The 24,529-nt window shown below is 37.7% G+C and overlaps 1 protein-coding gene across 4 annotated transcripts in view; it reads right to left on the reverse strand.

Annotated features, from left to right (window-relative positions):
• Positions 1–16,431: 16,431 nt before the first annotated feature.
• Positions 16,432–24,529, reverse strand: part of TBC1D19 (TBC1 domain family member 19) — a 157,196-nt gene continuing 149,098 nt past the window's right edge. For all 4 annotated transcript variants that reach the window (XM_044225830.1, XM_044225829.1, XM_044225832.1 and 1 more), the window contains 3 exons: positions 22,646–22,761; positions 17,623–17,693; positions 16,432–16,639 (listed from right to left, as the gene is read on the reverse strand). In XM_044225830.1, coding sequence (XP_044081765.1) covers positions 16,565–16,639; positions 17,623–17,693; positions 22,646–22,761 — 262 coding nt within the window. In that variant the 3' untranslated portion in view covers positions 16,432–16,564. The remainder of the gene's footprint in view (positions 16,640–17,622; positions 17,694–22,645; positions 22,762–24,529) is intronic.

The following is a 24,529-nucleotide window of genomic DNA, read 5'->3' on the forward strand; positions in this document are numbered from 1 at the left end:
ACATATTTCAAAAGATTTGAAACAGCACAACATGAACCTCAGAAGACCCACACAAAACCACCAACATCAAGGCATATTTAATTGCTTGGCTTTAAAGAAAGAGAAAAAACCTTTAGAAAATGGAGGCAAAACCAGCAAGTGACTTATAAGGTAAAAAGATTTAGATAATCATCTTATTTTGGGGCAGAAGAAAAGAGAGTAACATATTTATGATATTCAAGGAAATAAAATGGGAGCCAAGAATTTTATATCCAGCCAAACTTACTTTCAAGTAAAAAAGGATGCATATAAGCTATAATCACCATGTAGACTTTGGGGATTATTATCCCTCTCATGAGTCCTTCTTGAGAAATCTACTAGAAATTGAAGCTTCGGATAGCTAAAATGATTAGGAAGACACTAGCATAAGTACTGATGGTGAGTATTCAGTATAGTTGCTTGTAGAGCCAAGACTAAATATGGGTTATATGGAAGAGAGGTATAGTATGTTCTGACCATGTGCTGACAAGGTAGATTTGGTGCAACTCCAAATAATAGTATTAGAATGAGGAGAATATATGACAAAGATATTTAAAAGCCCTTTTGCATTGAGGCGATAGTTCTGTTGTTTTGAGACTATGGAATATGAATTGTTGGATAAAATAAATAAATGATTATAGATATTTTATCATTTCTTGTGTCCTTGAGAATCATGATTATCAGTGTTGAAGAAAGGAGATAGAGATGTAATATAGAAGAGCTAAAATAAAAACACTGTAGTCTGTATTTTTTTTTAAAGATTTTATTTATTTATTTGACACAGAGAGAAAGATCAGAAGCAGGCAGAGAGGCAGGCAGATAGAAAGGGGGGGGCAGGCCCCCTGCCGAGCAGAGAGCCCGATGTAGGGCTTGATCCCAGGACCCTGAGATCATGACCTGAGCCGAAGACAGAGGCTTAACCCACTGAGCCACCCAGGCGCCCCTGTAGTCTGTATTTGAATTGGAAATGTCCTCTGAACACTTGAAAAAAGCCTGATAATGATGATTAACCTAGTAGCAATGAATGGCCCTAACAACCAAGTTGTGGCTTTGAAATATTGGGTTCCACTAAAAGATGCCAGAACTTCCTGAAGAATTGGCTGTTTTCAGGTTTGTGGTGGAAGACGCACCAGATGAACCTGGAACATTTTGTCATAACAGAGAGCAAACTAGCTTTCAGTGAGGACTACAGTCATGCTGGAAGGATGTAGGAGCCCTTTGAAGGGTCTTTCACTGACCAAAGATGAAGCAATTTGAGCTTCAATCATGACAAAAATTTTAATGGATTGAAACCCATAAGATATCACATTTAAATCTATTATGTTCATAATGATTTTTAAAAAACAACTGACCACTTTGAAGAATAATCCAGAAACAACCCATGGCCTTGATAACTGATAAAAAGAAAGAATCAAGAATTATCTGGGCTATCCTACACGTACAGTGTCAAATTATTTAAACAAAATTCACCTTATTAACACACTAAGAGAACAAAACCATATGATTAAGTCAGTAGATACAAAAAAGGAATTTTTACAAAATTCAGCATTAATTTCTAATAAAAACTGTCTGTAGACCTGGATGAGAAGGTAACTTCTCAACCTGACAAAAGGGATCTATAAAAAGCTTAACTGTAGGGCCTCCTGGGTGGCAAAGTCAATTAAGCATCAGACTCTTGGTTTTGACTCAGGTCTGGTCTTAGGATCATGGGATCAAGCCCACATTGAGCTCTGTGCTCAGTGTGGAGTCTGCTTGAGTTTCTCTCTCCCTCTCCCCCTACATATCCCCCACCCCACTCTCTCTCTCCGGTAAATAAACAAATCTTAAAAAAAAAAAAAATCACATACTGTAACACCATACTTTTTTTTTTTTTAAGATTTTATTTATTTATTTGACAGACAGAGATTACAAGTAGGCAGAGAGGCAGGTAGACAGAGAGGAGGAAGCAGGCTCCCTGCCAAGCAGAGACCCCCATGTGCGGCTCGATCCCAGGATCCTGGGATCATGACCCAAGCCAAAGGCAGAGGCTTTAACCCACTGAGCCACCCAGGCGCCCCTGTAACACCATACTTAATGGAGAAATAGGAATGCTTTCTTCCTAAAGTTAGGAACGTGGGGGAAGTCCACTCTCACAACTTCTACTCAACATTTTATCTGTAGTTTTAGCTACTGCACATAGGCCAGAGAAAGAAATAAAAGATATCCTCACTGGAAAGGAAGAAGTAAAACTGTTCTTATTCATAGATATTATCATTTATGTGGAAAATTATAGGGAATTTACAAAAAGCAGTAGGACTAGTGATGAGTTTAGCAAGGTTTCAGTCTATGAAAATCAACTATATTTGTATGCTAGCAACAATCAAAAATTGAAATTAAAAGTGCTTATAATAGCACCAAAATGTGAAACTTAGAGAAAGCTCTGACAAAGGCTATATAAGACTTACACATTGACAACAAAAAGAACTAAAAAAATGGACATATACCATGTTCATGAAATGGAAGAAATATTGTTAAGATATTAATTCTACCCAAACTGATCTTTGGATTCCACAAAATCTCAATCAAAACCCCAGAAGCCTTTTTTGTAGAAACTGGCAAACTATAATTCAATGGTGTCAAGCTGAGTTGAGTTGAGAGTGCCCTGAACTCCCAGGTGTCAGAGTAGCTGATTAAGGCAACAAGCCAAAATGAAAGTGTAAACTAAGCCTTTAACCATTACTTCAGGAGTAAAACCAAGAGGCTAAACTGGCAAAAGCATCACCTTCCTCTTCCATTTTGTCCCCATGAAACAACTCCTGTTGAAGGTGAGGTATATTGGCAGAGGTGTGGGTTATTATCTTAATGCTCAGGAGCCCCAAAGAAAAGGTTCCTGAAGGGGACCAGGAGGGGAAAGAGAGGGAAGAGCTGGAAGTGGAAGAGTACCAAGTATTGAGGCAGAGGCAAAGAAAATGTCTTCAGGTCCTCCTCACTCCCAGCACCCTGAAAAGATTTTGGCAGAGCCCCTGAGGAGGGCCCCTGTAGAAGACCTCTGATAAAGGGGCTTCCATAAGAAGGCAGCTGGGCTAGGAATGCAGATTATATTGAAGACCATAGCCAGGCAGGGGAGCCCAGTCCATGATGCAATGTCTTTTAGAAGCTGCTCTGTGTTGGCTATGCACCAAGTCTGGTATGAGTGGGGCAGCTATCCCTCATGGGGCCTACCAGGTGAAGCCTTTAGCAATTGCCTATGAAAAAAATTATGCATGGGTTTTTGGCCAGGAGCAACTCCTCAATAAAAGATGCAAACATACCAGAACAGTCAAAATTTTGAGAAAGAACACAGTTGGAGGGCTAAAACTGCTTGACATCACATTTATGGGCATAGGTTTTTCATAATATTTCCTATAGTTAGAGCATGTCACTCATTTCTGATTCTGGTAATTTTTTACTTCTTTCTTTTCCTCCTAATCAATTGGGATAGAGGCTTATCAATTTTATTGATCTTGCCCAAGAAGCAGCTTTTTTGTTCTATTGATTTTTTCTATTTCATTGATTCCTGCTGTGATCTTTATTACTTCCCCTTTTCTACCTACTTTTGGTTGAATACTGTTATTTTTTTCCCTAGTTTTTTAATGGAAGCTAAGATCCTTGATTTGGAATCTAGTTTTCTAATATAGACTTCTATAGTACTTCCCACCAAACACTGTTTTATCTGCATTCTAAAAATTTCCAGATACTGTGTTTTCATTTAGTTCAAGTATGTCTAATTTCCCTCTTCGATTTAGTCTTTGATTCATGGGTTTTTAAGCAATGTGTTAGTTTCCAAATAGTTCAAGTTTTCTCTAGATATCTGTGCTATTGATTTCTACTATAATTCCGTTGTCATCAGAGAACACATTATATGGCTGGAGTCCTTTTAAATCTGTGGAGACTTGTTAGCTGGCCCAAGATATATTCTGTATTCCTAAGAGTTCTGTGTGCACTTGAAATGAATGTTCATTTTGCTGTTGTTGTGTAAAATGTTCTAGAAATGTGATTAAAGTTGGTTAGTTAACAACATTGTTCTTTTATATCCTTACTGATTTTCTGCCCACTTTGTCTGTAAATAATTGGTAGAGGAGTGTTGAAATCTCTGACTATAATTTTAGATTTGTCTATTTTTCTTTTTTTTAAGGCATTTATTATTTTTTAAAAGATTTTATTTATTTACTTAGAGAGAGAGGGAGAACACAGAGGGAGAGGCAGAGCACTCCTGAGCAGGGAGCCCAATGTGGAGCTCCATCCCAGGACCCTGGGATCATGACCTGAGCAGAAGGCAGATGCTTAATCAACTGACCCACCCAGGCATCCCTAGATTTGTCTGTTTTTCTTAGCATTATCAATTTTGCTTCAGAAACTCTGTTGTGTGCATAAATGTTTGGGACTGCTATGTCTTCTTGATGACTTCACCTTTTCTCCTGGTGATGATCTTTGCTCTGAAATCCTATTTGTCTGATATTAATACAGACACTCCAGCTTACTTTTGATTGGTGATAGCAGACTATATATTTTTTTCATTCTTTTGCTTTTAATCTAATTATATTTTCACATTAAAATGGGTTTATAATAAGGACCATGTAGTTAGGTATTGGGTTTGTTTTTATCCAATATGTAAATCTCTACTTTTTAACTGAAGCATTTGCATTTAAATCTTACATTTAATATAATTATTGATATGGTTGAGTATTTTGTTATTTTCTGTTTTCTCCATCTGTATCTTGTTTCCTTTTCATTCCTTTTCTGCCTTCTTTTGAACTGCATGCTTTTATAATTCCATCTTATCTCCTTTAGCTTATTAATTATACCTTGGTGGTTTTATTCTAGTGGTTGCTTTAGGAGTTTTTATGTAAGTCTTTAGCTTATCACAGTGTACCTTCAAGTGAAGGTGTTTTCATGCCACTCATGTACAGAAACTTACAACATATGTATATTCACATTTCTACCCTACTTGCTGTTGTGCTACATTGTCACATATTTACTTCTACTTCTATATAAACCTCAAGATTTATTATTATTTTTGCTTTACATGATTTATTTTTTATAGTTTATTTATTGATGTATTGACTTACTTAATCTCTACACCCAACCTGGGGCTTGAACTCATGACCCTGAGTTCAAGAGTCGTGAACTCTTCCAACTGAACCAGCCAGGTGCCCCTATTTGGTTTATTTTTAAAATGAATTTAAATACTAAGAAAAAAGGTTTTTTTTTTTTTTTTTTTTTTAAGATTTTATTTGTTTATTTGACATAGAGAGGGAAAGAGCACACAAGCAGGGGGAGCAGTAGAGGGAGACGGAGAAGCAGGCTCCCCACTCAGCAGGGAGCCCAATACAAGGCTCGATTCCAGGACTCTGGGATCATGACCTGAGCCAAAGACAGACACTTAACCAACTGAGCCACCCAGGCACTCCAAGAAAAAAGTTCTTGTGTTTATTCACATAATTATTATTTCCGGGGCTCTTCATTCCTTCTGATGTCATTTTTCTTGTTTGAAAACTCCCTTTACTGCTTCTTTTAAGGCATGTCTACTTGGTGAAGAGTACTTACAGCTTTTCAATGTGTGAAAAAAGAGTCCATTTCCCATTCATTTTTGAGAGATATTTTCACTGGGTAAAGAATTCTAGATTGACAATATGTTTTCTGCAGCATTTTAAAGATGTTGGTCCACACTCTTCTATTTGGCACATTTCCAGCAGTAATATGCAGCCATCCTTAACTTTGTTGTTCTGCACAGAATGGGACTTCTGGGGCTGCTTTTTAGATTTTTCTCTTTATCACTGATTTTAACCAAGTTTATGATGTGTCTTACAGTTTCTCCAAAGACAGCAAAATACACATTCATTTCAAGTGCACATAGCACTCTTATGAATACAGAATATATTATGGGCCAGCTAACAAGTCACCACAGATTTCAAAGAACTCCAGTCATATAAAGTATATTCTCAATGACAGTGGAATTATGGTAGAAATCAATAGCAAAGATAACTAGAGGAAACTTGTACTATTTGAAACTAACCCATGAATAAAGAATAAATCAAAGAGAGAAATTATATAGTATTTGAACTAAATTAAAATACAGTATCTGGAAATTTTTGGAATGCAGCTAAAACAGTGTTTAGTGGGAAATTTATACTGTATGCCCTATTTGGCACTGACTGGCATTTTATAGATGAAAAAATTAAGGCTTTTAAAGGTTAGGTAATTTTGCCAAGGTTGCAGAGCTAGCAAATGTTGGAGCTGGGTTAATAGAGTATATACAAAAATATAGGATATTGTGAAAATATTTGCTTTCAAAGTGTTGACTATTCCTTCTGTGTCTAGCACAGGAGTTACTAAGATGAATAGTTCCCTGGCACAGGTACAGGAACTCTTCCTGTCTCTTCCAACAATCTCCATCACATGGAATAGATGTCTGTTGTCTGGTGGTTCCTTAAAGGCAGGGAGTCGTTCCTACTTAGCAGATGAGTCCACTGACCTTATCCTGGGGCTGAGGTCTAGAGTTGGCCTTCTATCCAGGGAAGTTCCTGTTCCTCATATACTGACCTGTTATTTCTGTACTTTGCTACCAGCCTGGCAATATCAGACCTCTGACAGAGTTGGGGTTCTATCAGCCTGTCCACTGATCCAAATGTTTCTTTCCATATATGTATTCAAGCCTTCTTATTTGCTTTAGGCTCTCATACATGAAATAATAATTCAGCCACTTTTCTCCTACACTAGGGGAGATTGCACAACACAAAAAATTGTGTGCCCCTTTTGAAGGTTAGGCACACAGTTCTTTGAAAGGTGAGAAAAAGAGAAAAACCTGCATGTTTCTCCCTATAGAGTCTTACAATTGGTGTTCTGATCCCCATTCCTTCATTCCTTCATTCATTCTCTCTGTCTCTGGGTCAGTCCATCACCGTACATGCTATGGGTGCAAATTAAGTTGTGTACTAAAGATAATTTGTTGCTTTCTATATTTCATGAATACTTTGCAGTGATTTCATTTATAAAGGAGGGATCCTTTTGTCTAAGCAAAGAAAATAGTCTCTGAGTTGAAACAATGAATAGGCAAAAGCCAAAAGAGGGGAGGAGAACTAAATCCACTGGGTGGGGAAAAAAAAGAAGAAAAAGCTAAGACACCAAACCACAACTGCTGTCTGCAAAGGCAGCTGACTGTAAGTAGCACATGACAACCTTAGGTTGCCACAGGGAGCAGCTGCCCCACCAAGGAGAAATGGTCTGGACCACAGTGGTCAAACTGATGGCTTAGTCACCTGTGAGAAGACCAGCCCTTTCACATATCCCTATTTATCCCACTCTCCATCAGAATTCCAAGCTTCTCAAGTCATCAATTATCTAAACTTTCCTTTAATTGGACCTAATTCCCACCCCACTTTTTATTTCCCTCCCTGGGAAAGCATTTCCCTTTGTCTCTTGGAATTTCCAAGTCACAATGTGAGGTGAATAAACTATTTTCCAACCTCTTCTCTGAAAGTTCTCTTCACCTTTTCACTTAACTAAAAGCAGGCTGTATCCTGGGGACACGGTTTCTTTGCTGCTTTCTCTCAAATGGATTATTTCTTTTTTCTTACATTCAGAGTGATTCAGCACCAGGCTTACTTGGCAATGTCAATTTGAGTTTTACTCCCCCTTCCCTCTTGCAAACTCCTTCTGCTCCTTTGAGGCTCCTACCATCTGGTCACACCACTCTTCCTCCTCCAAGTTACAGTTACAAAGTAGTAGCTTCAGAGTCTTTCCTTCTGATTCTCAGAAAAAGTAACTTGCAAGTCTGTTTTCTTCTTCTCCCCTACTTCTGTCATCCTCTTTGGTGACTTCAATATTTATATGGATGATTCATCCAACACACCACAGACTCTTGGTTTCTTGACTTCCTCATATTTTCAATGATGGTTTCCTCTACTCTATGTCTGCTATCCACCATGCCTTCGATCTTGGCATCAACAAAAATGGCATCAAGTTCAAAATTTCAAATGCAAATATCCCATTCTGGTTACAAACATTATCATCCCAAGTTACTTGCTGAAGTACCCTTCCTTCAAAAATGCTTTCTCTTTTTTTGTATTTACCTTTAATCCTCCCACCCCTCTTTATCCATATCTATCATCACCCCCTAGTTATACTTCATTTCTCTTCTTTTCTAGCTTACATCCCATGACCCATCATTACAGTTTCTTCCTTGCAACCCTTAACTTTCTTATCCATGTGAATAAGGCTTGTAGGTCCAATGAACAGCACCTGTCTTTCTGCCCGAGTTCTGAGTACTTCAGAGATTAAAATTAAAAACTAAGCAAATCAAAGCTTATGAAGATGATATATCATCTTTCTTGCTGATAAAGTTAATCTCAGGAAGTGTGACTTAATTTTGCAGTAAGGACAGGTTTTTCAAAACGTATGTGCTCAGTGATGCGCTGAACAATGATAGCCACCCCTCCAGCCACCTCCCCTGACATTCCGTGGGATCCAGACTTTCTAAAGCCAGGGTATAGAGGAGCAGTACAGAATATATGCTTGCTTTGGGTTGTTGGATCCCAAGAGAAATAGAGAAAGGAGTTGGCTTTATATGCCCACTCACTGATCCCAACTTCATCAATAATATAATCTACTCCTGGCCACGGGAGGAGGGAGTGAGGAACATTACACCAGTGAACAACAACTGCACCGAAGGAAATGTTAAGACTTGGCAATACATTTCCCCCAACACATCTCTTCCTCTGTTACACTTGTCTTAAAATAGCCCAGCTTTGTGGGGTCTTTTCCCTGTCAGGACCAGAGCCAAAAGTTGTCTTCAAAATACTTCTACACATTTTATCTTATTTGATCATTATAAAAACCCCACGAGAGACCCTGGACAGGTAGAATCACCTATATTATAGGTAAGAGAATTGAAACAATGTGAACTTACTATAGTATGTTATAGCTGATACAGTAAATCTAATTTATCTGAGAGGAGGTGGATTGATTTCCTGTTCTTGCTGCAACAAATTGCCATACACTTAGTGGCTTCAAACAACACAAAATCACGATCTTATAGTTCTGGAGGTCAGAAGTCCTAAAACCGAGGTGTCAGCAGGGCTGGGTTCCTCCCAAAGCTGTTGGGGAGAATCCGTTACCTTGCCTTCTCCAGCCACTGAAATGACCTGCATTCCTTCCTCCATTTTCAAAGCCAGTAGCACATCCTCCAATCCTTCCCTGACTCTGACACTCCCGCCTTCCCCCCCTTACATGACAAAGGACCCTTGTAACAAAGTGTCTTTTGTCATGTAAGGTCACATACTCACTGGGTTCAGGGACTGGAACGTGAACTTTTCTGGGGGACCATTATTCTTCCTACCACTGGAGGAATGGCATCATTGCTTGCAAAAAGAGGGGTTACTATTTTATTTACGTAAGAAGTTCTGTCTCTTATCATTGTTACTGAGAAAGTGAACATACAAATACATATATATCAACATTGAATGCTCAGTATAATACCTTGTTCCAAGTAAACATTTAGTATTTGTTGAGTAAATATCTACACACCACATTATCTAAGAACAAAGTTTTAGGGATAAACAGTAATTGAAGAAGTAATATAAAAACAATCACCTAATTAAGATAAGAAAGACATTGAAAATACTTTAAATCAATTACTTAAAAGGAATAATTTGAAGAAGCCATTTGGATGATTAGCAGCAAGTAACTGACCAACTTTATCTTCACTGTGTATCAGTATGTCACCCCACCTCATTCTGAATCTGTTTCAAAATTTCCTCCCACTGTTTTCTTAAATTGACCAAACTATTACACTGATATATATTTAAAATATTTATTGCACTTATTCATGAAAGAAGTACATTTAATTTAAAATTAGGTGAGCTGTAAAACTTCCATATCCTATTGGAAATTCTAGTCAGCGAATTAAAAAAAGCATATAGATTTGAAAAAAATGTAAAATTGTCTTTATTTATAGATGACATTGTATATGTAGAAAATCTTAGGGAAGCTACAAAAAAGGGTTTTAGGGATGGTAAGTTTATCAAGGTCTCAGGATCCAAGGTCAATATTAAAATATCAGTTGTGTTTCTATATATTGACAAACCATTGGGAAGTGAAATTAAAAATACCATTTGCAAGAGCATAAAAAATGTGAAAGAATTAGGGGTATTTTAACAAAATATGTACAAGAGCTCTACATGGAAGACTATAAAATATTACTGAATGGAACTGAAGAAGACATAACTAAATGGAAAGCTATCTCATGATCATGGATTGGTAGGCTCCATATTGTTAAGGTATCAGTTGTCTCCAACTGATTTATAGATTCAATGCTTTCTCAATAAAAATCCCAGCATCTTTTAAGAAAATTTTGGTACAAGTGGAAAGCTGGTTCTAAAAGTTATTTAGAAACACAAAGAACTTACAATAGCCAAAATAATTTTGATATAGGAAACAAAATTAGAGGATTTGAGACTACCTGATTTCAAGATTTACTCTAAAGTTGCAAAATCAACATGGTGTGATATTGGAGAAGGATAGATATAAATTGGAACAGAATAGAGTCTAGAAATAAGGCCACAGATTTATGATCAACTGATTTTATATAGAGGTGCTGACATAAAAGGGATAGTTTTTTTTTTTTTTTCCCAAATAGCACTGGGACAATTGCATATCTATATGCAGAAAACATGACCCTCAATCCTTAACTCTTGTACCATACATAAAATTAACTTAAAAAAAAAAAAGGATTATGGGCCTAAATATAAGAGCTAAAGCTATAAAGTTTCTAGAAGAAAACATAGGGAAAAAGTCTTTGTGACCTTTAGTTATGGAAAAATCTCTTAGCTATGACACAAAAAACATGAACCATAAAAGAAAAAAGATAACCTGTTTCAATAAAATTAAAATTTTTGCTCTTTAAAAGATATTTAATAAAATTAAGAGAGAAGCCACGGGGTGGGAGAATATATTACAAGATGTAAGTGTACCCAGAATAAGAAATTCTTACAACTTAAGATAAGTAATTAAAAATGGGCAAGATATTTGAACACTTTTAAAAAGATTGTGTAAATGGCTAATAAGCATGAAAAGATGCTCAATGTCATTAGTAATCAGGGAAATGCAAGGTAAAACCACCTATCAGAATGACCAACATGATAACACCAGGTGTTGGTGAGGAATTGGAGCAATCAGAACGCTTACACACTGCTGGTACGAATGTAAAATGGTAGAACCACTTCAGAAGAGGGTTTAGATGTTTCTTAGAAAGTTAAATTTATGCTCACGAATGACTCAGTAAGTCTACTCCAATGTATTTACTCAAAAGAAATGAGGATCAATATCCACATAAAGGCTTGCACACAAATGTTTATAGTGGCTGTATCCGTATGAGTATACACCAAAGTATGAGAATACACCGAAGTATGAGAACATGGATGACCATTAGCAACGATGGAAAAACAAACTGTAAGAAATAGTTATACACTGAAACACTGCTCAGTAAGAAAAAGGAATGGACAACTAATCACACAACGTGCATGAATCTCAGACATTACGCTGAGTAAAGAAACCAGACACAAGAGTACCTATATAGGGCGCGGTTTATAAGCGCAGTTTATAAGTTTATATTTCTAGAAAGGACCAATCTGATCGGGGACAGAGCAGATGAGTGGTTGTCTGAATGGGAAACCAAATGGGAACGGGCTTAAAGAGAATCGTTTCAGATGATGGAAATGTCGTATAGGACAAGTGATTGCAGTGGTGGGTGTGATGGTGATGTGGGTCTATACATTTGTTAAACCTCATAGAACTGTACAATTAAAATGGATATTTCACTGCACATAAATTATACCTTAGTAAAATAGACTTAAATACAAAAAGTTGAGTGAGCTAAAGTGTTTATAAAGTTGTTTATGAAGTGTTTTCTTCTCTCAAGATATTCTTCCCTTTTGGAAGGGAAGATATTCTCCTTGTGGAGGCAACTCCACAAATCAACTTTGTGGGTAAAACAGCTGTGTGACACTGAACAGGGTTAAGTTATTACTCTGAGCAAGTTTCTTTCTCAATAAAATGAGTGAATTAGGTTAGATAATTTCATCTGTTCATTCAATAAACGTTTATTAAAGCCCACTATGGGGCAAGCACAATGTGAGGTTCTAGAGATATAAAGCTGAAAAAGAAACCATTTTGGCCCTTGGGGAGTTATAGTCTAGTGCAAGAAAGACAAGCTAACATGATTATGATATAGCTTATGTATACATAGGGTATGAGGAGAATTCATAAGAAAGCAGTCTTCCCTGATGATGCAATACCTGAGACGGATTTTGAGGTAAAAGTAAGAGTTCAGGAAGAAGGAAGAGAAGGCATTCTGAGCAGAGGGTGCTGCATGTACAAAGGGCTGAAGTCGAGAGACATACTATGTGTTTAAGGTACTTCAGGTGGCTCAGTAGGTCTGGAACATAGAATTTATCCTTCTAAGGTCATGGTGTGTCTTGACTGAAAAAAGGTTTAAAAAAAAGCCCTCCAGTTTAAGCAGTGTGTAGACAGGAGTCCTGTACCACGTAATGACACCCATGTTGTAGTGGATCGTCTAAAACGTAAGAAAACTGACCTTCAGTTAGGATCCTTTCTGTGGCAAAGAGAATCTTCTGGCTCATGTAACATAACACTCCTGGGGCAGATTGGTGCAATGTGACTGGGGGATCAACAAGGTCAAGAGAACATTTTTTCACGTTTTCCATTTCTAGGCCACAGCTCCAGACACTATATCCTCTTTTTTATACCCAGCTTTCCCATAAGATAAAACCAAAGTCTTACAATCAAGTTTCATCAGTCTTCATTGGTCTTAGATTTTTGCACTGATCCTGAAGCAATCTCTGTGGCCAAGAGGTACATGGTGACTGGCTTGACCAGGACCCAGAGGTCTTGGGGTGAAGTCAGCCTCATCTGAAGCATATGGCACCAGGGGTGGGGGTAGAAATCTCCAAAAAAAAGGGAGACTAGTAGCTACTTAGGAGGAATTATGTTTTAAGAAAAGGAGACCCCCAACAATTTTTAAGAACAGATCAGGGGATACAAACACAAATGAACAAATTCTTCTTTCATCCTCCATACTTAGGACCAGTAATGAAAAGTAACTTCAGAATAAGGTGATGGGAGGGGCACCTGGGTGGCTCAGTGGGTTAAGCCTCTGCCTTCGGCTCCGGTCATGATCTCGGGGTCCTGGGATCAAGTCCCGCATCAGGCTCTCTGCTTGGCAGGGAGCCTGCTTCCTCCTCTCTCTCTTTCTCTGCCTGCCTCTCTGTCTACTTGTGATCTCTCTGTGTCAAATAAATGAATAAAATCTTAAAAAAAAAAAAGGATAAGGTGATGGGAGAATCAACATGTATACAAAAAACTGTCTCTCAATATTCTAAGCAAACATAGTAGTGGATGAGCAGTTTTATGAGAGCAAAGAGAAGGGTGTAATTAATTCTAACATACAGACTCCAGGGTGTCTTCACAAGAGATATTCTTCAGTTGGGCCTTGAAATATGGAAGTCCTTCTGGCAGAGACAGGTGCGTGGCCACAGCTGACTGAAGATGAGCAAGGAACCTGGTGAAACTCAAGTCCAGGATAATGGACCAGAGTGGGGGCCTAGGAATAGAAAGCCCCAGCTGTGGATAATTTGTCATGCTATGCTACGGAGCCCCGACTTTATCCTTGAAGCAGTAGGGTGTTGATGAATTTTTAAGCATGGAAGTGACAAAACCAAGTGTATTTAGAGAGCTGTAGGAATAGATTAGACACTTCCCGAGAGAAGAAGGAAGGAGGTAAGTATAGAGGGAATAAAGGTAAGTTTTGAAGCAGAAGGCTGGGGGAGGTTCAATCCTAATGGTCTTTATTTTCTCTCTGAACGAGGAAGAGAAAGTACCTGCGGAGTATAAGAGGGTGCTAGGCAGTTAAGACCAGCTGGAAATTTCAGGTAGCCAGAGCCCTGCACTACCCAAACATTCTATCAGAAAGATTGTTCAATAAACTCTTCCATCACATAAAGTCATACATAGTACATTAGTGGGTGAACTGAATTCCAGAAGAGTTGAATACAATTTGTCTACTAGCCTGTTTTACGGTCAGTGGGAACGCTGCAGATAGAAAGATTACATGAAATCTTACATGGTTAACACGGGTAACTTGGGTCCTCGTGACCACTAGCAGAACATCTGTGGGGGTTTTGGAGGTTGGTAGGAGGCGGCGCAGGAGGACACAGGAGGAAAGAAGCCAAGAGGGGCAGCGTGAGGAGTGCGGTGAGAGGCAGAGGGGGGCAAGACAGCCCGAGTACCCTTGATGCACGATTTTAACAAGCAATTAAGAGCAGCACCTGGCCCAGAGGGGTTTGTGATGGCAGCAAGATGTGTAGCAGCTTTGGGATTCAGATTCAGAACTGCTGGCTGGAGCCACCTGTTTCAAATGAAAGGATCTGCTCTGCCATGTTCCAGGTTTCATTTTTTTATAGTCACAGTCTCAAATTATCAAAAAAAGTCAGACAGATACAAATGAAATTATGCATTTTTCATATGCATCTTCTACTACTTGGCCTTAAAGTGTTGTATTTAAAATTAATTACCAACAACATCTTACATTTGTTTGGTGCTTTACAGTTATAAAAAAAATCACTTTCAAATATATTTTCTCATTTAGTCTTACTCCACCTGGAAAGGTAAATAAGAACAAATGAAATAATTTCCTTGCCAGCCCCTTACACCCTCCACCCCCTCAGCTGTAGATAAGAGAGATTAAATTATCTAGGGACTCACTGCTAGGACAGAAGTCTCAGTCTGGAGTTTTTCTACTTGACCACTACACTGGAACTTTGAAAAAAGGTTTGTGAATATTCTCTTAAAGAAGCTAACAATAGGGACGCCTGGGTGGCTCAGTTGGTTGGACGACTGCCTTCGGCTCAGGGCGTGATCCTGGAGTCCCGGGATCGAGTCCCACATCAGGCTCCCAGCTCCATGGGGAGTCGGCTTCGCTCTCTGACCTTCTCCTCGCTCATGCTCTCTCTCACTGTCTCTCTCTCTCAAATAAATAAATAAAATCTTAAAAAAAAAAAAAAGAAGCTAACAATAGGTGTATCCGTACACAGTTGACCTTAATCATTTCAAACTCTAACAAGAAACAAAGTCAAAGGCGTGTGCTTATCTTTTGATGAATATGCATTTGCATATACCCAACGGCAAAGCGTATGATTATAACTGAATCACTTTCAGAAGCAATGAAATGGGGCTTCTTAAAAATCATTCACTGAGTCATAAATTATTACTTTGTTTTCAATACGTACCTGATGAATAAAGCATATAATAAAGATTTTCAAATGAAGAACTAATTCTATCAAACTCCATCACACTTGCAGTCTTGTGCTAACCCTTACACATTACCTAATTTATATATACTCTTTAAATAAGAGTGTCAGGAAATACATCTGGACAAAACTTAATATAATTCTAGGCATCCAGTAAGAGCATCAATGTTTTGATTTGAAGTTGTGTTGAAACGATCAGCATCTTGAATTTGGACTTTTTTTCACATTCTATCATTCCAAATTACAGAAATGGTAGGTCTTTAGGAAGTGATAGAAAATAAAACCCTTCATTTACAGTAAAGACCAAAATAAGGCTGATGCCCGGCATAATGTCTTCAGTTCTAAAATAAATCTGTATTATACCTACTGCTAGTTTCTCAGCTGCTCTGTCCTGGAAGTAAATCTTGTTAAACAAAGATTCAGCAAAAGCTGATATGCCTTTGATTTTTCATTCCCTTCATCGACTCCGTGGGTGTCCTCTTTGCATACTTCCAAAGTAACAGACTCCGGCAGGGTCAAGTCTTCTAAGCAAGAGGTGGAAGGTTGAGAAGTCTTAAGGGATCACTCCGTAATTTTCTTTTTTTCAGAAAGTGATGAAGAAAAGACTGTCAGATGGAGACAACTGTATTTGAGACAACTGCTCCACTGAGACCTTTCAGGGAGAAATAAAGTGGAAAGGGATCTAGAAGATCTCCGTGAGACAAAGCCGTTAAGAACACCAAAGTACATTTGAATTCCATTACCTTTTCCAAATCTTCCCACAGTTTACTCCACCCCTGGCTCTGAGTGAAGAGCAATTTACAAGACAAAATGATACATTATCTAGAGATAAATTTACAAACTGACATCAGAAAACTGTCCCAGAGGCTACATTACCTCTTCAAGTTTATTACAGTATCTTTAGTTCCTATTGCATATATTGTTACATGCCTTTTACAAGTCAGGAGTATATATATAGTATGCTCAATTCAGCAGAAGTCATGTCTATTGCTTCTCTCTTGAAAACCAGCAGCATGCAGTGCAATATTTGGTGTGCAGAGTTATTGTTTCAAAAAGTGAAAAACTACTTAGGTTTAACTGAAGAGGGAACATGATCTTTATTGGCTTATATGCAAAGTTTCATTTTGGTTTTATGCAGAGTTTGCATAGTTCATGATTATTTTCTAATGAAAAACTAGATGTGTTGTCAGTGACCTTGAAGAAGATCAGGTGACAGTAGCAAACAGAAAAATTTGAAGAAGAGGCATAACTTTTAAAGTAGAAAGGTCAGCAAGAACTGCCTGAAACAAAAGAACAAAAAGGATTATTAATATCAGTATTCTAATGGGCAAGGGAAGCCACAACAGAAACACCACTGCAATGTAAGCCTGGCACTGAGCCCCCTCTAAGTTCTTCATGTGTGTCCTGAATCTGTACAGAAACTCCAACTTCCCTTCTCTTTTCTGAACGTATTAATGTTAGAATATGTGCAAAATGCTAAAACATGCAGTAGAAAACAACCTGGACTTTTGTCTTGAGCCTTCTTCAAATATACAAGGTAGCAGGAGTTTATAAGAGGTCTAACATTTCAACTTGCTTCTATAAATAAACGTACATTATGAATCTTGGTCCCGTTATTCTAGTATACGGAGTATCTGGCTTCAGGAAATCATTTGGAGATGGAACTAATGTTTATTCAATTGCAAGATGCATAAACATCCTCTTCCCTTTAAACAAAGAATGTAGGCAGCTATTTTAGGGGTAATATTTAAATTTCTATGTGAGATAACAAATACACTAATATGGTAAGGCACTATTTAATTGAACTATGTTTCAACTGAAAACATATTGAAAAGAAACCAGCTTTAAAGAATTAACTCATTATTAAAAATAACCAAAAAGGCTTGTATCTTTACTGTATCATCTGAATGCATGCTCTTTAACTCTCTCAAATAGTTTTTCTTTGTTCTAGCAGAATATATAATAAGAAAATAATAAGAAGATGCAACCGAAGACCCAATAGTTGCTACTAAAATTACTGGGTATCTTGTTTCCCATAATGGTTATAATGGTTTCCTGTAATAAGCTTGTTTGTGATTCCTTCACATGAAGACTAAGGAATTTTGAATACTTATTATTACTTAGCTTGGAACTTACAGGTTTTAACCGAGTTAAAAAATTAGGTTATGAGTAATGTGTGTCCTATGCATCTGAGACTAAAGGGCCTGAGCCTGGCAATCTCTCAGGAACTATTTCCATCCCCTCCGAGTAAACTTATCCTTACTTCAGCTGCGGCCAGTGATGTCACCTCCATCAGGTTCACTGCTCGGAAAGCAAACACAGCAGCTGCCAGCACTGGAAAAGAATGCACACTATTTCAACTGCTGGCCTACCCATCAGCCTGACACACTGCCTGCGATGCCCACACCCCACCAGGAGAGCTCAGAACGCGCGCTTTACATGACTGCACGCGCACATTCTGCACGAAGGCCTCGTGAGGACTGGAAGTCGTCTCTAGAGGACGGAGTGTCTGATGGCTAGATAGATCAAAGCCCACAGTTTTGGGAAAAAGGAAAATTCAGTGGTCTTAAAAGAGCCGTTTTATAAATTGCTTCTTTCCTACCTATAACTTAAGTCATAAGTTCTGAAATATAAATAAATAACAAATACAATATAATAAATACAGATAAATAAAGGTTTATTTTGATGCAGGTGTTTGTTACTAATGCAACAGGATTCTGAAGTTATATGAAGACTGTATTTTTAAATTCATCAGATCATGTTTCGTATGTATGAAGGAGGTGTCCTGATAGACATGTGTAATAAACCTTTTCTTAAAAAAAATTTTTTTAGTATTTTGTTATAGTTACACTTTTATATTCAGCATTGCCTTTCGTAGAGTGTCATAAATGGATAGTTCTGTGGGGAGAGCTGCTGTGGACTGATCCTGAAATTTATATTAATGTTGGCTATAGGAAAAAGAAGTTGAAACTTTGAAAAAAAATCATAGGACACCTCACAGGTCAATAATGTACATGGAGTAAAAACCAATATTTGTCATATCCATCATATGCATGTGACAAGAAAGTAATGCTAATGTGTAATTCTTCTTACTACATAATCTGCCATAAAACCCCATGTGATGGAATGCATCATACTGAACAGCAAAAGGACCCAAGTAAGAGGTGGGTACCCTCACCCAGAGATGGTGCTGCCCCAAGATGACTCTTGACTTTCCCCTGTTTCTTCTTTTTTATTGCCAGTGGTGGTAGTTTCCTCTCTACCCAATAAATCATTTAAATTTAGGGAATAAATGGTAAGCAATCTTCAAAATTACTGAAAGACTGGCTCCCAAGTATATGGCACAGCTAATGCAAATACACACACACACACACACACACACACACACACGTATTTTAAGTACATTTTTACTATGGGAATAATAATAATAATGCTAATGATAATTCTCACACCAACTCTATGAGTTAAGTACCACCGCTAGCCCCATTATATTAAGATGGAAATGGAGGCCCAGTGAGTTGGGAGGGCATGTTTGGAGTCCCACAGGTAGAAAATAGTAGATTGAAAATTTAACCCTGGCTCTGGAGCCTGCACATCTAACCATTCACTCTGTGATGACTTTAGTGAGACTGAAGGTAAGTAGTAATGATCCTTCCCTGATGTGAAAATCTGGGTGCTTTCCTATGAATCATCATCTCTGCTGTCCTTCAGAATGGTTTTCCAGAGATGGCCTGAAGCATGATGCTATAGTGACCCTGAGCTCTGACAGGTAGGTGGCTGTGCCTGAGGAGTGGAAGTCAGCATCCAGACCTCTTAATTTCCCCAGACACTGAGTGCAACCAGACCAGACTGGGAAACATAGGCATTTTTCTAGGGTACAACAGATTTTGGACAGTCTGACCAAAAAAAAAACAAAAAAACAAACAAACAAACAAACAAAAACCCAAAATAAAAAAAACAACATTGCAATTAGAAAACTCTGAGGAAAAAAAAAAAAAGATAATAGCAGTAAAACAAAATTTAAAAAGTCAGATCAAGCTGGGATTATTTAATATGTAACAAGGGATACAAGAGATCAGGGACAAAGAATTTACCTTTTAACTGAAAAGGAGAAAACTTAAGTACTTTAAAGTCACTAAGCTTCTAAATTTATAAGAATACCAAAGAGAAGAATTTCTGTGGACCAGCAACTTCTTTATAGATTCCTAATATCTGGAATCATTTTGACAATGGGGACATTTGAGAAGCTAAAGACTGTGTGACTGTTACTTCCTTTTTTATGTGTGATTTAAGAGGGTTGATGAAAGCTTGACAGGATGGCCACATTTTCTGCTGTAGCAGGAAAGAGTTTTACATGGCGGGAAATTGTTTTTCCAAAGGTAGATAAGAGGGAGGAAAAAAAGATCAGTTCAGTAATTGACCTTAGCATCCCAAGTGCTTATGTGCTCATAACCTTTATTTATCTTGGTGTCACATCACAGAAGTTCCTTTGCGTCTGCTTCATGTTTGATTTGCCCAGCCCTTCCGCAGAACACGTTTTTTTGCCAAGGAGTAAAGATCTCCACTTTGTGATATTCTCAGCTGCAATCATGCTTCACAGGAAACCTAGAAACTCTCACATTTACCTGTAGTTTTTTAAGCTATTCCCATCATTTTAATTCTAAGCAACTCTATCACAAGCACCAAGACACCTATGCTTTAAACTGTTTTTAAGGGGTGCCTGGGGGACTCAGTGGGTTGGGCTGCTGCCTTCAGCTCGGGTCATGATCTCCGGGTCCTGGGATCGAGTTGGGAGCCTGCTTCCCTTCCTCTCTCTCTGCCTGCCTCTCTGCCTACTTGTGATCTCTCTCTGTCAAATAAATAAATAAAATAAACTGTTTTTAAAAAGACCCAATTAATTTAAAATTAAAGCCAGTAATATTTACTAACAATTTCAAAAGACTATATAATGACTCACTTGAGCAAAAAAGGTGGCCCCAAAATACCCATTCCAAAAACATCTGAAATAATAAAAACTAATTTGGGTGTACCTACATGAAATGATCTAACCTGTGGCTCCTTATTTGGATTCATGGTAGGGGAGTACCCACCAGTTTAGTTCCATTTCTAGATGTTCTATAATTCTTCTCTGTTGATTTAAAAAAAGACTCAGGGAAAGGGGATGGGTACAATAGTGCAGACTGCATTTCTCTACCTATCAGCAGTAACATTTTTATTAATGTATTAAGTCACAGCAGAGTACTAGTTTAGACCAAATGTGTTATTCAACATTCATTTATTTCTCTCTCACTTGAGAGTTTGCTGGGGAGTGGGGTGTGGTAAGTCACAAAGTGAGAAAATTTAAACTGAAAGAGCTCTTGAAGTTCTTCCAATTCAACATTTCTTTCCCAGTAGAAAAGCTCTTAACTTTTGGGTGACAGTTAAAAGCCCATTCTAGTTTTGAAAAGTCCTAATTATTAGAAGGTACTTTCTTGTACTGAACCCCCTTCTTTAACATGCTCTAATATCTTTTTGCAATGATACAAAAAGCTATACACAACACTCTTCAAAATTTATGACATACCCAGAAGAGATTTATTTGCTGGAAAGTCTAAAATCCTGTTGCCTGAGAAATGGTAGCAGAAAACAAGGCTTCTTAGCTTGGAGAGTAGAGGCTTTGGGGAAAGGCAAGAGTAGAAAAAACATGATGATGACCATGGTTTAACAGGAGTACATTTTAACAAGGTATATTGTCCAGAAGTGAAATGGGCTATGTTGGTAGACAAGGACTCCAACACTGAAGAGTTCAAGCAAAGGATGAGAACTGCCTATCAGAAACATCCAAAAGGAGTCATACCTGAGGACCTCTAGGATTCCTCTACCTCTAGATTATAAGTATCACTGCCATTCAGCCAAGAGAAATGAGGGCAGACCCTTCTTTCCTAAGTCTTATCTGTGTGGGCTTAAAACCCAATTGAGATAGAAGGATAGTAGGAGTTATTAACATCAGTGAGTGGTATCTGTGATTATACCAAGGGTGACACTGATCTTCCTGGCACTTTATTATTACTGTAATTTTCCTTTTTAAAATGCCACACAATTACTCTAGACCTCTCAGCATTCAAGAATATGTTAATATGGTACCTAAAGAATCTTCTGCAAGAAAAGGGTCTTCTTTAATTAAGCACTATTTCCACAAACCCAGAGAGGTGTCTTTACAATGCTATCAATATAAGGTATGGAAATGAAGGTCTCACGCAGGTTACATAATTTATTCAATATTACACAACTGGAAAAGTTTGGACCCAGCACTCTGCCAACTTTTCTACTCTCCATCCATTATTGTGAAAACCTTGTGCTATTTACCTGAACTTCCTGATAATCCCAATGATTAAAAATAACTGAGCCTATTTTGGATAAGAGAAACAAAGTAAATAACAAGAAATCTGTGTCCTATGTATTATCATACAGTTGTCTTGTGTGTATATCTATTATAAGAAGTACTTAATTATAAGTAAGAGATAAATCTGTGGCTTCCTGGAAAAAAAAACGAAATATTTTTTTGGCTTAAGAGAATACGTAAGAGGGGAAACTCAACCATCAGGAGTCAGAGACTGTTAGCAAAAAGGAAAAGGTTGGGGCGCCTGGGTGGCTCAGTGGGTTAAAGCCTCTGCCTTCGGCTCAAGTCATGGTCCCAGGGTCCTGGGATCAAGCCCCAAGTCGGGCTCTCTGCTTGGTGGTGAGCCTGCTTCCCCACTTCCCCTCCCCTACCTCTCTGCCTACTTGTGATCTCCGTCCATCAAATAAATAAATAAATAATCTTTAAAAAAAAAAAAAGGAAAAGTTTTTGAGTTCAGTAGAAACTGAAGTCCAGGAGAGCTGAGATTTCCACTCTGGAGGGAGTCTCCTTGTCAGTGTGGATTTTAGGCAGTGGTTGGGAAGGGGCACAGCGCAGACTCAGAGATATCAGGGAAGCCAGGAACAGAAATGTAGTATACAACCCGCTGCATGGAGGTCACAGAGGTATAGCAAGTCCTGGCTCGACTAGAAATGAGGGAGGAGAAATGGACTTTCCTGGGAGCAAAGAAAGAAAGACGAGGAACACACTAGTGTTGGGAAGGTACAGAGAAGTATCTAGATCTTAGAACTTCAGTATTTGTTTTCTAAGGCAGAGAAATCTATTAAATATTTATGAATTAGAAATGACAGATAACTATAGACTCAAACTGCAGTTACAGATGATGAAAGTTAGAAAGGAAAAGGGCTTTATTATAGAAACATGTGTTTTACAAACAAGCACTTATTACCAGCAAGAATTTCCAGAGAGTTGTATCCTAGGATTCTATCCCACAAAAGCAGGAGTTGATCTGTAGCTAAGTATCCAGAGAAAGCTCGAACCATCCACTTAAAGGATATGCGAAGTCTGTAAGCAAAAAAAAAAAAAAGAAAATGCATCTTAACAGGGACTTTTCTTCTTACAAAAAGGCAGTATCAGAAGAGCCAACCAATTCTATTGTTCAGGTAACTTCTCTGTGAGGCTTAGAAATCACCTATGCTTTTAAATTTCACATGCCCTCTTAAAAGCTGCAGAAGGGTAATGGTGAGAAACCGCGAGTCTTCAAATTAGTGATCTCGACATATTAAGTGGAAAAATTTGACCTGCTGTGTTATAGTTCAGCTTCAGAAAACTCACTTCTATGTTCTGTGTCAGGGTCTGAACTCATTAGGTATCAATGACGTGGTCTTAAGAGTCAATAGTTCTTAACAGTTTGAATCATGATTATTTGAATTTTTATTCAAAATTCTTGAAAAAGTGCTTGCTAGCTGTACGCTTTTGCAATTCAATGCATTATATACCTGTAATTTTTAGTCAAATGGCTACATAGTATGAATAAAATAAAACAACAGGCAGGAGTCTTTGAAGATAAAGAAAAATAGTTTTAAAGCTATAAAGGACCTTAAAACTAGATTTCTAATTTCAAACCCTCCATTTTAATGGGAGGTTATCAGAACTCTGAAAGGTCAACCAGAAAGTTCAGCTGATTTCTCAAAAAACAACAAACAACCCCCCCCAACCCCAAGAGATACGGGATCCCATTACTTATAAGTAGGTTACGTTATAATAATAATTTCTCTCTGCAATCAGGAAATGAACTCTGTACTATCTATTAGCATCTAAACATCACTTGATTGCCCCTGAGAGGTGCTAGGCAAACTCTGCTGGAGCTGTTATAATATTACATAGGTAAATATCTGTGCTATTTTCTTAAAGCAAGAGAATGGGACCTGGAGATTGCCATTGTTGATGTGGTATTAATTCTCTTAAGACCGAAAAACACCCCTAAGTTTTCAGAAATTCCTCAAGACTAGATAACTATTATTCTAATATAACAAAGTACATGCAGAGAGTAATATTGTCAAATTAAACTTTTTGGTTGGTTTTAGAATATCTGTTTATAAATGCTGAAGAAAGTTTTGGCTACCAGATATTTTAAATTTAAAAAGATCATTTGACTTTTAAGTCTAAGTTATTAATGTCATCCAGTTTCATTTTACTGGATCCCTCATGGTGTGTTATTAGAGCAACAGCACCCCACACTGTGCTCCATCCATATATAGTGCAGAATTAGTTTCTTGAGGTATAATTTATGGGGAGTAAAATTTACCTTTATTAAGGCACAGTTCTATGACTTAAGAACCAAATGGAAACTTTACAACTGAAAAATACAATAACAAAAACAAAACAAAAAACAACTTTCATTGGATAGATCCAATAGCAAAATGGTAATGACAGAGAAAAGAGCCAGTGAATTTAAATATAGATCAAAAGAAAGTATCTAATTAGGACCATAGAGTAAAATGGATTGAAAATAAAATGAGTAGAGTTTCAGGGACCTCTGGAATGAGACCACAAGTTTTAACATTTGTATCACTGGAATCCTAGAAGAAAAGGAAAGTAAGTATGGTGCAGGAAAAAATATTTACAGATACATCCTAATTAAACTGCTGAGAACTAAAGACAAAGAGAAAACATTTTTCCTGAAATGTTTGGCAGAATTTACCAGTAAAGCCATCCAGGGAGTTTATCTGAAGGTAGAATGTGATTAATTGAAAAATGTATACTGTAAGCCCCAAGACATTGTTATGGACTGAAAGTTTCTGTCATCCCACCAGCCCCCCATTCATGTTGA

Source organism: Neovison vison, chromosome 11, assembly GCF_020171115.1.
Source record: "Neovison vison isolate M4711 chromosome 11, ASM_NN_V1, whole genome shotgun sequence".
In the NCBI taxonomy this organism is placed as follows: domain Eukaryota; kingdom Metazoa; phylum Chordata; class Mammalia; order Carnivora; family Mustelidae; genus Neogale; species Neogale vison.